Raw genomic sequence first — 14,273 nt, forward strand, 5'->3', positions numbered from 1 at the left:
TATGTAAATTTTATTCATAGGATTTGTTACCCAAGAAAAAAAAGTAATTTACAAGGAAATTAAACTGAGTGAATAATAATTTTTTTGAGAAATGGAATAAAGACAACAAAATAGGGCACCTTCAAAAGTCATTTTCAATTCCAGGAAAAAGAAAGGGTCTTTATCATTAATGCACAGATGAACAGAGGAATCCTAACTAAACACAAGTGCAAAGCAAGGAAAAAGTCCAAATTGAAGGTTATCAAGATTTGACCATCACTGATATTCCTGTATTTGACCCCTCAAAGTACAACAAATGCTTGGCTTTGGATGGATCTACATGTTCAGTATTATATAAGGTTCAAATTGTCTGAAAAAGATGAAGGTGAAGTTCTGATAATGTCCACACCCACCTAAAATTTGGGTACCATTTCTTTTCACTTTTCACCTGCAACCATTATTGCTTCCCTCAAACAAGGTATTCACTTTCTCTCTCTTTCTCACTCTTTTTTTTAATAGAAAGAAAAAGAGGAAAACGTTTCTTTACTTCTTTCCCTTATTCTCTAATATATTCTTTAAATACCCAAAAGTAGAGAGTTTGTTTTTATTGGTTTTGAAGGCAAAATTTATCTGCTTTTGTCTACCTAACCCTACAGTTAGAGCAAGTAGTAGAGTTGCATTTTCTTTTACAAGAAAAGGAAATGTATCTAAATACTTACAAAACCCAGAGGTAGAATAGCACCAAGTGTCTTTGCAGTTTTTTGTCTTTTTCTTATTGGGTTTGTTTGAATATGCTGGGAAAGAGTAAAAAAGAAAAAAGGAAAAAGAGCAATAGGGTTCTTTCTCTCTCTGTCTCCTTGCGTCATCGTTGAATCAAAGAGAGTGGGAGAGGGTCTCTCTCTGCAAAAGAGAAGAGGAAGAGGAAGAGGAAGAGCAAGAAAAGAGCTGCTTTGACTCTCTCTCTTTAGCTCTTTCAAATTCACACTTTTGCGTCGGTCTTTTCACGTTCACCCAGTTATTGCATTTAAGTAACTGAAGCTTATTTGGGTATCCCGGAGATTCTTCTATCAGCGTTTAAATCTTCAGAATTCCCTGGTGGGTTTTCCTCCTGCAATTCAGCATTTCGCTATTTGAGCTAAAATAAGCATGTCTTGTTTCTTGATTTTGTCTTTCTTTTAAGTGGTGTTATTGTCTCTTTTTTGTGCGGGTATATAAAAATGTTTCTTGAAAATTTTTTATCCATTTTGTCATTCTTTGTTTCTTGAAAAAATGAATATTTCTACACAATTTCCCATTTTTTGGAGAATTACTGTTTTTTCTTATTTTTTAACCCATCGTTCTTGAAAGCAAATCTTATGCCACAATTCGAAGGTGCAAAATTTATTACATCTCCAGAGAGAAATCAGTGATTGATAAATTTATTTCTTTGGCTTTACTGTGTATTCTTGCCACATCTGCAGTTGAAGTTTTAGAGAGAAGCGTGGATCCATGGGTAACTGCTGCGTGACTCCAGCTTCAAGCTCTGAGAATAAGAATAAGAAGAAAGCCAAAGGTGAAGACAAACAGCAAAATCCATTCTTTGGCGATGATTATGTTGTGAAAAGTGGATCTGCTCGTTTGGATAAGCTCCTGGTCTTGAAAGAACCCACTGGCCGTGATATCTCTGCACATTACGATCTGGGTGGCGAGCTTGGCCGGGGTGAATTTGGGATTACATACTTGTGTTCTGATGTAAGCAATGGTGAAAAGTTTGCTTGTAAATCTATATCCAAGAAGAAGCTAAGGACTGCAGTGGATATTGAGGATGTGAGGAGGGAGGTTGAGATAATGAAACATTTGCCTTCCCATCCAAATATTGTCTCTTTGAGGAGTACTTATGAGGATGATAGAGCTGTGCACATTGTAATGGAGTTATGTGAGGGAGGGGAGCTGTTTGATAGGATTGTGGCTCGGGGGCACTACACAGAAAGGGCTGCTGCTGCAGTTATGCGAACTATTGTGGAAGTTGTTCAGGTGAGTTTTGTTATCATTTATTGTCGTCCAACTTGTTTATTGAGAATGTGATCGTGCATTGAATTTATATTTTGTTTCTTTTATGGGTTTCTGATATGGTTTGTCTTGCTTGTGTTGTGTCCTATAATCTGTTAGTAGTATGAATTTCTGGATAGTTTATGACACTGCTTTTGTTGATTTTTAGGTTTTGAAAATGCTATAGATTGGAAGTGTTTTTGAGGTTTTTATAATATCTGATACTTACATGTGCTGTGCCTGATTAGACTTTCATAAAAACTTAATATCCTAATTAGCTTTTAGTCAACAAAAGTTTCCACTAAATTGATCAGACTGCTTTACGACTATATATTGGACCTGGCAATTTCTAGATATATCATATAGATTCGGGGCCATTATCAGTGGGAGTTTTTTATATGTATATTCATCTGCATCCTACTTATAGTGGTAAAAGAATGTGGATTTCTGTATTGTCTTATCCTTTGGAAACTTTGGTTCTTTAATTGTTGCTACTGCTAATCATAATGTTTCAACTGTTAGATATTAGGGGTTCTTGGTCTTGAGAAATTATCTGATGTGCTTTTGTATGCATTTTGGCTGCAGATGTGCCATAAACACGGAGTTATGCATCGTGATCTCAAACCGGAGAACTTTCTATTTGCAAATAAGAAGGAAAACGCCCCCTTAAAAGCAATTGATTTTGGATTGTCAGTCTTCTTTAAACCTGGTATAGCACTATATGAGAGCCATTGCATGTGTCAGCCCTTTTAATTGCCATTTAATGTTTCTGGGAATTCAGAGCCAGCCATTACCATATTGTTTTTATGTCTTGTTATGTTTCTGAATACTGTATTTTTCTACAGGTGAGAGATTTAATGAGATTGTGGGTAGTCCTTATTACATGGCTCCAGAGGTTTTAAAACGCAATTACGGCCCAGAAGTTGATGTCTGGAGTGCTGGAGTTATTCTTTATATTTTACTTTGTGGTGTCCCACCTTTCTGGGCAGGTTTGTTTTCTTAGTTTTGTCTCTGAGTGTTGGATTTAGAAATTAGTTTTATGGTGTTTAGTTCAAGTTCTATGGTTTCATCATAGTAAAAGATCCTACGAAAATCCATAGTGCAGTTAGTCAGGAGTTCTTCAAGCCTTTGCTTCCTTTCTGCCCCTTGAACAGAAAAACAAAAAAGAAAAAAAAAGGAATTTTCAAATTGCTGATGCTCACCCTTTATTGGTTGATGTTTCCCAAGGCATTCCTTCAGTTTTGACTGTATTTTTCCTTTTCATTCACATAATATTCATTAACTTGCTTATACAGAAACTGAGCAAGGGGTAGCGCAGGCAATTATTCGCTCTGTAATTGATTTCAAGAGGGACCCATGGCCTAAAGTTTCTGATAATGCAAAGGACCTGGTGAAGAAAATGCTTAATCCTGATCCTAAGCTACGACTTACAGCTCAGCAAGTGCTCGGTACTGTTTTTATTCAGTAGGGCAATATATTTTATATATGTCCTTTATCTGCATAACAAAATTATCTGAACTCCTTTGTTTGCAGAACATCCTTGGTTACAAAATGCAAAGAAGGCTCCAAATGTCTCACTGGGTGAGACTGTGAAAGCAAGGCTCAAACAGTTTTCTGTGATGAACAAGCTGAAAAAAAGAGCACTCAGGGTATTGTTTTCAATTTTTCACTGATACATATGTTTAGCTTAATAAAGAATTTTGTAGGGATAACTAAAGACCTTCACCAAATGCATGATTGCATGTGCAGGTTGTGGCTGAGCATCTGTCAGTGGAGGAAGTGGCAGGCTTAAAGGAGGCATTTGACATGATGGATACTGCCAAGAGAGGCAAGATTAACATTGAGGAACTAAGAATGGGGTTGCAAAAGCTTGGACAGCCGATTCCTGATGCAGATCTTCAAATCCTAATGGATGCTGTAAGCATTTTTTTGTTTCTAAAACCAAATTATTCCTCCTTTTTCCAAATAGAGAAAAATGGAAAGAAATGTCCATTCATCCAACTTCTCTGCAAAATTGGTGCCACCTTGATTTTTATATGATCTTCCAAAGCAAAATTAAGAAGCCTAACTCATAATTAGAACTGGTGGTGGTGGTGGTCTTGTTTGGTTGCTCCCTACATTTAATTGTTTTGTGTTTACTGAAGGAAATTTTCGTACTCCATTTTTGAATTTGTCAAATAATTAACTAATTCCTAGTTACATTTCATGATTCTCTGCCTAAACCAAATTTTTTTTCTCCAAATTTGGCTTTAGTATATTTACTAGAGCAAGTTTTTTGAATCTTATGAAATGCAATAACTGAGAACTGGTTTCCACAGGCTGATGTTGATGGTGATGGATCGCTGAATTATGGAGAGTTTGTCGCAGTTTCAGTGCACATTAAAAAATTGGCAAACGATGAGCACCTACATAAAGCTTTTGCCTTTTTTGATCGAAATCAGAGTGGTTACATAGAGATTGAAGATGTGAGAGAATCCTTAAATGATGAAATAGACACCTGTAGTGAGGATGTTATCAGTGCCATCATGCATGATGTTGATACAGACAAGGTTAGTAATAACTATTTATGGAGAGAAAAAATCCTTTTCCAACCTTTGGTTTCTCAACAGTCTACTCATGTTAATGATTTGCCCGTTGATGCCATGGATGATGGATTCAGGATAACAAATGTGGTAGTTGATGTGCATCTATATACCATCAGTTTCAATTAATTATATTTTGCCTTTTTAACATTTTTCGACAAATTGGGTTGCAAGAACATATATAAGTTTTATAAGGCTAACCTTGTTGGCATACTATCTGGCAGGATGGGCGCATAAGCTACGAGGAGTTTGCAGCAATGATGAAGGCTGGCACAGACTGGAGAAAAGCCTCCAGGCAATACTCGCGAGAAAGATTCAATAGTCTGAGCTTAAAACTGATGAGAGATGGATCATTGCAGGTAGCCAGTTGAAGGTAGAATGAGCAAAGGGAAGGAAAAAAAACTAATGGCATGACGGAAGAAAAAGAATCCTCTTTGTTGTTGAGTTTCATGAAATTACTATCATCTTTCCTTTTTCAACTTCATGGGATGTTTTGGATAGGTAGGATTAGAGCAATTGCCTTAGTTTCTTTTGATGTGCTTTAGAATTTGTTTATTCTGAGGTGATTGCAGGAGAGTAATTGGACCACAATTATGTTGTTGTAAATATGTGATGAGTTGTTTAATTGGATTAAACCAATTTGACACCCATTCCATTCACATTTCTATTTTCTATATAGAAGCCATGCTTTTATGGCAGTAACCTTGGTCTTTATTCTTTATTTTTGAAAAAAAGTATTAATTTCGAAACAGGATTATAACCTTGGAATGACCTTTTAGAACGTTTGATTCCCACCCTGAGTTTTCTTTCTCAGCCGGTTCTTGCTGGTCATCCATTCCATTTTGGAATAAAGAAAATATGCGGCTTCATAACAGTGCATACGTGGGGCCCACAGTCTTAATCAACCCCACCATTTAACTAATTTACTGAAATTTCTTATTCTAGTGTATGGTAACAGAATTCCGTCTACGTTCATTGCACTGTATAACTCAAATTTGGTTTCCCATGTCTATCCTATAATGGCCACGCTCTATAGTTCACGCGCTTCCCCCATACTCATCAGAAATTTTTAGAAATAAATTTCAGTATCATATAATTAAATTTTAAAATAGGTTTAATTTGATTAATTGAAATTCAAATTTCATATACTTTGTATATTCATTAATTAAACTTTTTTATATAAATAACTAGTAGAGTCTCATAGTAATATTATTAATCATAAATTATTATACCTAAAAATGATATTTATAAAATACTGATATAAGCGCGTGGAGCATCACTGAAGTGAACAGGTCTAAAAAGGAACTCGTGTCAGGCACGTGACTTCGCACATTGCCAGACGACCACTAACAAGCAGATTATTAAGAACCTGCGTATATTTTTATTTCTATCTCCTTTGATCATCATCAGTTCAGTCATCACCACTCAACCAACCCCCGCAAATATCCTCTCTCACTCCAGCTCAGCTTGCAAAAGCCCTGCCTCTCTTTACCTGAGGTTTGCTGTCGATTCTGGTTCTTGATTTCATAGTTCATGACGACGACCACCTCTTTTGGAGCTGCCAACACTGCGGTGTTGAAGGACCCGAAGATCCAGATACGGAGCTTTGATGGTTTGAGGTCTTCAAATTCTTCACTTGCTCTGACCAGACATGTGAATGTGTTTCCTGTTTCTTCTTCCAGACTTTCGCTTATACGAGCTGTATCCACGGTGGGATTTCTTCGAATTGCCTTCCCCCTTTCTCTGCTTCAAGCTTTTATTCTTAACTTTTTGGACTTTTCATGGATTGATATAGTTATCTCTGAATTATAAATCATTTTGATGATGAATTAACACTTTCTAACTTAAAATCTTTTGTGGGTGTCTAATTCTTGTTTGCGTATTTGCATTTTGGTTGTAACAATGTGTTGGACGAGAGAATGATTTTGTTTCCTTTTATTTTTGAGCGCTGCAAATATGTATTCTAGGAGACAGTGTGGAAGGGAAAATTATGTCCAAGTAAAAAAGAAGTCATTATAGAAGCCCTGAGCATGTTTGCATTAGTTTTGCTCTGTGGAAACCAGAAGAAAGAAAAGTTTTTGGGTTGGGTGAACCGGAAGAAAGAAAAGATTTTAGGTTAGGTAAAAAGACTACACTTCAAAAGAAGTCGCTGCAGAAGCCCTCAGCATGTTTGCATTATTTTTGCTCTTTGGAAACCAGAAGAAAGAAAAGTTTTTTGGTTGGGTAAAAAGGCTAAAAAAAGTTTTTTGGTTGAGTAAAAAGGCTGCACTTCACCCTTTAGTTTTCTCTGCTTTTCTTTTTTTTCCCCTTCCCTGAATCATAATGTATATCATATTTGGTTTCTCCATTCGATGTGATGAATATATTATTGTATATGGTAAGTTTAACAAATTTCATACATTGGGTTATTTTTGTTGGCAGCCAGTGAAGCCACAGACCGAAACTAAGCGCAGTAAGGTTGAAATAATAAAAGAACAAAGTAATTACATCAGGTACCCCCTGAATGAAGAGTTGCTGACTGATACCCCCAATATTAACGAGTCTGCTACCCAACTTATCAAGTTCCATGGGAGCTATCAACAGTATAACAGAGATGAACGTGGTGCAAAATCTTACTCTTTTATGCTTCGAACTAAGAACCCTTGTGGCAAGGTCCCAAACAAACTGTACTTGACCATGGATGATCTTGCCGATCAGTTTGGAATTGGAACTCTTCGTTTGACAACCAGACAGACATTTCAGCTCCATGGTGTTTTAAAGCAGAACCTCAAGACTGTAATGAGTAGCATCATTCATAGCATGGGTTCAACTCTTGGTGCATGTGGTGATCTCAACAGGAATGTCTTGGCCCCTGCTGCTCCATTTGCAAGAAAAGATTACCAGTTTGCTCAGAAAACTGCTGAGGATATTGCTGCCCTCCTAGCTCCTCAGTCTGGGTTCTACTATGATATGTGGGTGGATGGTGAGAAAATCATGACTGCAGAACCTCCTGAGGTGGTGAAGGCCCGTAATGATAATTCCCATGGAACAAACTTCCCTGACTCACCGGAGCCTATCTATGGAGCCCAATTCTTGCCTAGGAAGTTTAAGATTGCAGTCACTGTACCAACAGATAACTCTGTGGATATTCTCACAAATGATGTTGGTATTGTTGTGGTTACTGATGTAAATGGGGAGCCTCAGGGGTTCAACATATATGTAAGATAATAAATATTTTCATCAGTATCACTTATTTATCGAACTGCATATAACCATCTGTTTTTTACAATTTCTACTTCAGGTTGGTGGTGGTATGGGAAGGACACATAGGTTGGAGACCACCTTCCCACGCCTGGCTGAACCATTGGGTTATGTACCAAAAGCAGATATTCTATATGCAGTGAAAGCTATTGTTGTTACCCAACGAGAAAATGGGAGGAGAGATGATCGTAAATATAGCAGAATGAAATATTTGATTAGTTCCTGGGGGATTGAGAAGTTCAGAAGTGTCGTTGAGCAATATTATGGAAAGAAATTTGAGCCTTTTCGTGAGTTGCCTGAGTGGGAATTCAAAAGTTACTTGGGATGGCATGAGCAGGTTAGTTCTAAGGATTCCGAAATTTTACATGTTTTCGAACATGACAGTTCATACACTTCCAAATTCATACCTTCATTTGCTAGTTTCTTCCTTTTTGAATCAGTATCCTCTGATACTAGGTAAGCAAAAAACTTTTGGCAGGGCAATGGGGTTTTGTTTTGTGGGCTTCACGTTGATAATGGTCGTATTGGGGGGAAAATGAAGAAAACATTGAGAGAGATAATAGAGAAGTACAATTTAGATGTGCAACTGACACCAAACCAGAATATCATCTTGTGTGGTATTCGCAAGGCATGGAAGCGCCCCATCACTGCAACTCTTGCACAAGCTGGATTGCTGGTAAGATTTCTGAATCTAGTATGTATATGATTTTTTGAACATATTGCCTTGAATGATTGAACATGCATTACCTTTTGTGTACTAGAGAGTTCTTGGAACTTGCACTAAATGTTATGGGCATTACCTGTTACCATTATTTCTAAGTTTTAATCAATTTAGCTGTTGTTAATGGGCATTGGAGTTTGAGACCAAATTTCTTCTATTTCTTGATCATGTCATTATTATGCTGAACGTATTTGCCTTCTTTTATGTTTTCCTTTGTTGCCTCTTGCTTTTTTTTCTCCATCTTTTTTTTGGATTTTGACCAGTATTGCTTGTGGACAGCAACCCAAGTATGTAGATCCCCTCAATTTAACAGCAATGGCATGCCCAGCAATGCCACTTTGCCCACTGGCAATAACTGAAGCTGAACGGGGAATACCTGACATCCTCAAACGGGTTAGGGCTGTGTTTGAGAAGGTATTTACTGTTCCCTATGAGTTTGTAAGGATCAACCGAGCACTTGATAGATATATATGGTAGTATATTGACATTCCATGCAAATTAGAATCTGAAACATGTATTATGATTTCAGGTGGGCCTCAAGTACAATGAATCTGTGGTAATAAGGATTACAGGTTGTCCCAATGGTTGTGCTCGACCATACATGGCTGAACTTGGATTTGTTGGTGATGGTCCCAATAGTTATCAGGTGGAAAAAGTTCTTTTAAGAATTTGATTGATGCTTCCATCCTTTCCTCTCTTTCCTGAATATGCACGATAGATGTTGAAAAAAGTTTTGATGTGCCTTTTTTGTCCAATTCTGAAACAGATTTGGCTTGGGGGAGCACCTAATCAAACTGCACTGGCAAGAAGCTTCATGAATAAGGTTAAGGTGCAAGAACTTGAAAAAGTTCTGGAACCTCTGTTCTATCACTGGAAACGGAAAAGGCAATCCAAAGAATCATTTGGCGACTTCACAACCCGCATGGTGAGGCTAGAGATCACTGTTTGTTATAGCTACCTAATTTCATGAAAATGTCTTGGTTCCATTATAAATTACTGTTTTCCTAAGGTGAATTAATTTGTACCCTGCCTATTATTTTGATAGGGATTTGAGAAACTTCAGGAGTGGGTTGACAAATGGGAAGGTGTTGTGTCTACACCACCCAAGTACAACCTGAGGCTCTTTGCTGATAAAGATACATATGATAAAATTGATGAACTTGCGAAGTTGCAGAATAAGACTGCTCACCAGTTAGCCATGGAAATTATTCGCAATTATGCTGCTGCTCAGCAAAATGGGAAAGGGGAATGAGGTGTTCATGTGCATCATACAAGATATATTGCTACCGAGCAAAATGACTAAGGTGAATAAGGACCATTATATCCTTCTTTATGCTGTTACTGCTTTGTAACAGCACTGTAATGAATGATAGTTTTGGTGTCATTTTGTACGACAGTTTTGCTGCTTGAAGTTTTTATGATAATCTTATTTTGTGTTATTTGACTAGGCCTTGTACCCAGTGAAGCTGATTTGTTAAAGATCGTTTTTCGTTTCTTTCTCCTGAAACAAAATCGTCTTTTCTTGTGTTTTTGATTTTCAGTTTAATTTGAAAGAATTGTGCCACAATTAGCAGTTCTAGATAACTAAGTGCAGAAGCTTCGTCGAATCTTCTTGTACACTTCTTGATGGCAACCATGGTGCATGATCACAGTTTTTGCAGATGTAGAATCAGCCTTGATCAACAATTAGCAGTTCTTTTCTTTTTCCTTGTTTTTTTTGTCTGCATTCTTGAAATGATGTGGAACTGAAAACTCCGAACGCACACTTCAGAAAGATATCTCAACTCTAAATAATAAATTTATTAGAGTTAATAAATTTATAAATAAAGTAGGAAATTAATAAGAAGATTAACGTATAAAATAAATAAAATAAAAGATAAAAAGAGATGTGATTATTTTCTATACTTTTTTTTATACTTTTTTTACAAAGAAACTAGTAACATTGAATCCATTGATTATTTGTTTATAAAGAAAAATAAATTAATTCAGCTAATTTTTTTATACAATCAATAAAAAAAATTGCATAAAAAGTATTTATATAATCTTGATTAGAGGATTAATTATATATTACATTTATTATTTTGTTTTAAAAAATTCACGTAAAGATTTTTTTAGTGGATGAGTTAAAGAAATATAAATTTTGTAATGATGAACAAATAGGCTAATATATAAAAGATGTTCTCACCAACTAAGTAATGATTAATGTAATCAGTAATATGGAGCGAAAATTGCTTTACTGTACTCTTGATTAATTGTACTCTTAATTTAATCAAGCGATTTTAATTTCGAGAATTTCACGAAAATTTTTTTTTTATAAAAAAAATTTATATCAAATGAAGAAAAATTAAAATATTATTTAAAATATCATTTTTATTTAGTGGTTAATTGTGACTGTCTTAAGAGTATTTTTATAACTTTCAAATTTTAATTTTAATATAATAAGATGTAATTATAATATAAAAAAAATATTCGTAATTTTAATATAATAAGATGTAATTACAGTAAAATAGTTAAATTTATATTAATTATTTTTTAAAATTATTTTAAAGAAATATTTTTTTAAATAGATTGCATGAAGTTGATTTCTAATATAAATTAAATTAATTTAAAATAAATTTTATAAAATATAAATATAATAAAATTAATGTAAATATAATTTTATAATATATATGTTATAATATCTGAAATCATGTTATGCGTATCTATTAGAAAGTATCTTATTTTTTTATTTCTTCATATTTTTCGCTTAACCATAGTAACTTGATTTGTAAGCTTTCCCTATTAAATTCGTATCAATTCCGGTTAATAGGGAATAAATTGTTGGGTTCTTCATACTCGAGTTCTTCGTACTTGAAAATTGAGCGACTCTGTGAAGGACATATTTTAACGTAGAAAAGACTACAGTCGTGGCAAATTTCTTTTTAGCGAGTGGAAAAATCTATGGAAAAAGCCTGGAACTTTAACTGGGTAGCGGGTAAATCTGTTTTGAGTCCAGTGAAATGGTTTTCCACAAGTAAATGTTCGCCTAATCTCTTTGTGGATAGACAGGGAAGAGATTATTCAATTCATTTTGTGACCTCGAATTCTTACCATGTTTTTCCCCTATAAGAAGAGAATTTCATTTCTTTAAGATGAAACCATGTACGAAGGCCAAGCTCAACTGAAAATAGAGCTACAATCTCCAAATCCAAAAATCAAGTCCAAACAACATGGGAGCGCTAGAGGAAATGGGTATAACTGAAAACCCAAAACCAGCATCTCTACCACTTCGCCATTACCCCTCCCTCCTTTGGCCATCGGGGTCAAACTACATTAGCTGCAAAATGATACGCCCCTGGCCGCCAAGAAAGGAGATCCCAATCTATCAAGGAAACGACAAACGTTTCTCCTTCTGCTTGCCACCTCCATAAACAAATGAACTATGAGAAAGCATCAATTTTTTGCAATCAGTGGTGCAGATGGGTCGGACGAGACCACCGCGATGACCTCTTGATACCGGGCAGACAGTCTCAAAGGCCTACACAACCAACATGGAGAGAGAGATGTGCATAAAGCAATCCCCATACCCACTAAAGCAAAAACTAAAAACCCCTTCACAATGAGTAACTAGAACTTAATTCCAAAGACTGGATAAAAGCAAGAAATCGAAGGGAAAAACAAACAGCTAAACCGCAGTGGAAGAGAATCGACGGCCATATTGCTGCATCTCTCTCCGAGATAACCCACCAACTTGCTTTTTCGGAGAGAGATGAAAGAACTTTTATCGAGACAATGGACTGCGTTCACTTGTTGGATTCTTATGAATCTATACAGCTTTATTTGATTTGATATCAAAGCTTGAATGTGAGGAATTAAATTCTTGCAAATATTGAAGTAGCAGGTTGACGTTCTCTATTTTTGCGGTACAGGCTTTAACGGATTCCGTTCACTTTAGTCACGAAACTTGTCAATGCTACCATATTTCTGTATTTGTCGTGGGTCCGAGTAGCATATATGGATACTGTAGCATATATTAACTATGATTCGATAATGAATTATGTGAAAATTATAATATATATCTCTTAATTTTTAAAACTCAAATAGTTATTAATTTCTATATTTTGATGCGTATATTTATTTATTTTTTTAATTTGATTAATGTAAGGTACATATAATAAACTTTTGTTGTTGAAAAATTGAAGGACTTTATAATGGAAACTCCTATGTTAGTAGTTACTATATAAAATTCAAAATACAAAAATTAAATTATTGATTTTTTTTTAAAAAAAATTAATTATATATATTAATTTTGATATAATTTAAGGATGAAAAGGTAATAAGCTCTAATAATAAATATGGAAGGAGAATGAGTGGAGCTGATAATCTACAAGAGGTTAATACTGGATCATGGATAGTGGAAGGCAGCCACGGTCTTCGACTTGGAAGTAGAATGCTCTTTGATCTCTTCTTATAGTTAATTCGATTCTCGTTGGGTCTCAAGTTCAAAAGATCCTTTTATCTCCGGTGCTATTAAGCCGAAATTGAGGTTCTAAACAAGATAAGCGTTTCCGTTTTCAACACCTTAAATTAGAGATGTTTGAAGGGGGGAAGTATTTGAATTTTGTAAGGCTGTATGGGACAGAAAAATAAAGAGAAAAAAGGGAAACTAAGAGGAGAAGAAATATAGCAAAGAGGATTGTCCAATGAAAAGACATAAGTGGATACAACACTTTTACATTAATCTAAACATCAATCAACGTTGCATATAAAGAACACATAAAGATTCCCTCAATTGCGGCAGATACGAGCAGTAGGCATTGTCACACAGATAGAAGCATACTTCTTCTTAGCTTCTGGGGTTCCCGCCTTAGGCTCACCCTCAGCCATTGCAACTTTGGCAATGGAGAACGCAGCAGCAGCTGCTGCAGCTGAAAACACCAAATCCCTCCTCCCACTGCTGCTTTCTTCCTTCTTCTTCATCTCCACACTGACCCTTTCCTCCTCAGTGGCTCTTGAGGCCTTAGCCACGATCAGCCCTCTGCGTGGGGTCGTTATGGGTTGTTTGGCCAAGGACGAGCCAGCTAGGAACGAGGCTGTCATGGTCACGGATGCCATTCTCAGCAAATTCTGCTTCTTGCCTGATGTTGCGAGTAGCGTAGTGTCTGATTCTCAAAAGCACATACAAGGAAGAGGACTATTATTGCTTGCGAATGTAAATGGCTCAAGGGCAGCCTCTGGAGACCATCATCCACTTCCTTATCTCAATAGACATTTGATCAAATGGATTCCTGCCACGTGTTCCATTATCTTGTCCAGAATTTGTGGTTGTGAATCCTTTGAGAGTTGGTCTCAACATGACTTGAATGATCACCAGCCCACACAAAAGTACTTGTATGATTCTACACCTGTCGCGTGGCTTTCCACAATATAAAGATTCATATGCTTAGCACCCCTTACTCGAAAAGTTAAGAAACATGGGCAGAGCGGACACCTAATTCAATTATACATTAGTTGTTCAGGTATCCGTGTTTCTTTTTGTCCTCGCGCAAATTAGCTTGACAAGCAAGAAGAGTTGGTAGCATGATGCTCCAACATATAAAATACCATCCAGGACCAAAACCAAGAAAAATGAAAAAGAGCTGCTCTTCCCCTAAGAAAACCGGTAATCTAACTTCTTTCATTTTTCTTCCGTGTAACAAATTTTTCGATTTAATTAAAACGACTTCTACCATCTACAGAGGGAA

The 14,273-nt window shown here is 36.0% G+C and overlaps 3 protein-coding genes across 7 annotated transcripts; 2 read left to right on the forward strand and 1 right to left on the reverse strand.

Moving 5' to 3' along the window:
- The first annotated feature begins 338 nt into the window (after positions 1-338).
- Positions 339-5,303, forward strand: LOC110600160 (calcium-dependent protein kinase 8). Of its 3 annotated transcripts, none has more exons than XM_021736923.2 (9): positions 339-457; positions 1,440-1,992; positions 2,593-2,716; positions 2,853-2,996; positions 3,303-3,455; positions 3,541-3,656; positions 3,757-3,924; positions 4,326-4,556; positions 4,814-5,303. In XM_021736923.2, the coding sequence occupies exons 2-9, from the start codon at positions 1,468-1,470 to the stop codon at positions 4,958-4,960; spliced, it is 1,608 nt and encodes a 535-aa protein (XP_021592615.1). In that variant the 5' UTR covers positions 339-457; positions 1,440-1,467; the 3' UTR covers positions 4,961-5,303. The 3 variants fall into 3 exon arrangements, with proteins under 3 accessions (XP_021592615.1, XP_043806466.1, XP_021592614.1); XM_021736922.2 differs by lacking the exon at positions 339-457 and adding an exon at positions 531-1,074; XM_043950531.1 differs by lacking the exons at positions 339-457; positions 2,853-2,996 and adding an exon at positions 529-1,074.
- Positions 5,304-5,970: 667 nt separating this feature from the next.
- LOC110600159 (sulfite reductase [ferredoxin], chloroplastic) lies at positions 5,971-10,251 on the forward strand. 3 transcript variants are annotated; one of them, XR_002485649.2, is made up of 9 exons: positions 5,971-6,299; positions 7,011-7,787; positions 7,870-8,166; positions 8,308-8,505; positions 8,830-8,964; positions 9,080-9,196; positions 9,317-9,475; positions 9,596-9,854; positions 10,092-10,251. XR_002485649.2 is itself a non-coding variant. In XM_021736921.2 (8 exons), exons 1-8 carry the CDS (start codon positions 6,123-6,125, stop codon positions 9,800-9,802), a joined length of 2,067 nt encoding a protein of 688 aa, XP_021592613.1. In that variant the 5' UTR covers positions 5,971-6,122; the 3' UTR covers positions 9,803-9,989. The 3 variants fall into 3 exon arrangements, 1 of the variants encoding a protein (XP_021592613.1); XR_002485650.2 differs by lacking the exon at positions 10,092-10,251 and adding an exon at positions 9,999-10,057; XM_021736921.2 differs by lacking the exon at positions 10,092-10,251 and having other exon boundaries at positions 9,596-9,989.
- A 2,960-nt stretch (positions 10,252-13,211) lies between these two features.
- On the reverse strand, positions 13,212-13,768 carry LOC110599739 (photosystem II 5 kDa protein, chloroplastic). The gene has a single exon (XM_021736304.2). The coding sequence runs from the start codon at positions 13,642-13,644 to the stop codon at positions 13,318-13,320; it is 327 nt and encodes a 108-aa protein (XP_021591996.1). The 5' UTR covers positions 13,645-13,768; the 3' UTR covers positions 13,212-13,317.
- Between the last annotated feature and the right edge of the window lie 505 nt (positions 13,769-14,273).

The sequence above is a fragment of the Manihot esculenta genome, chromosome 14, assembly GCF_001659605.2.
Source record: "Manihot esculenta cultivar AM560-2 chromosome 14, M.esculenta_v8, whole genome shotgun sequence".
In the NCBI taxonomy this organism is placed as follows: Eukaryota; Viridiplantae; Streptophyta; class Magnoliopsida; order Malpighiales; family Euphorbiaceae; genus Manihot; species Manihot esculenta.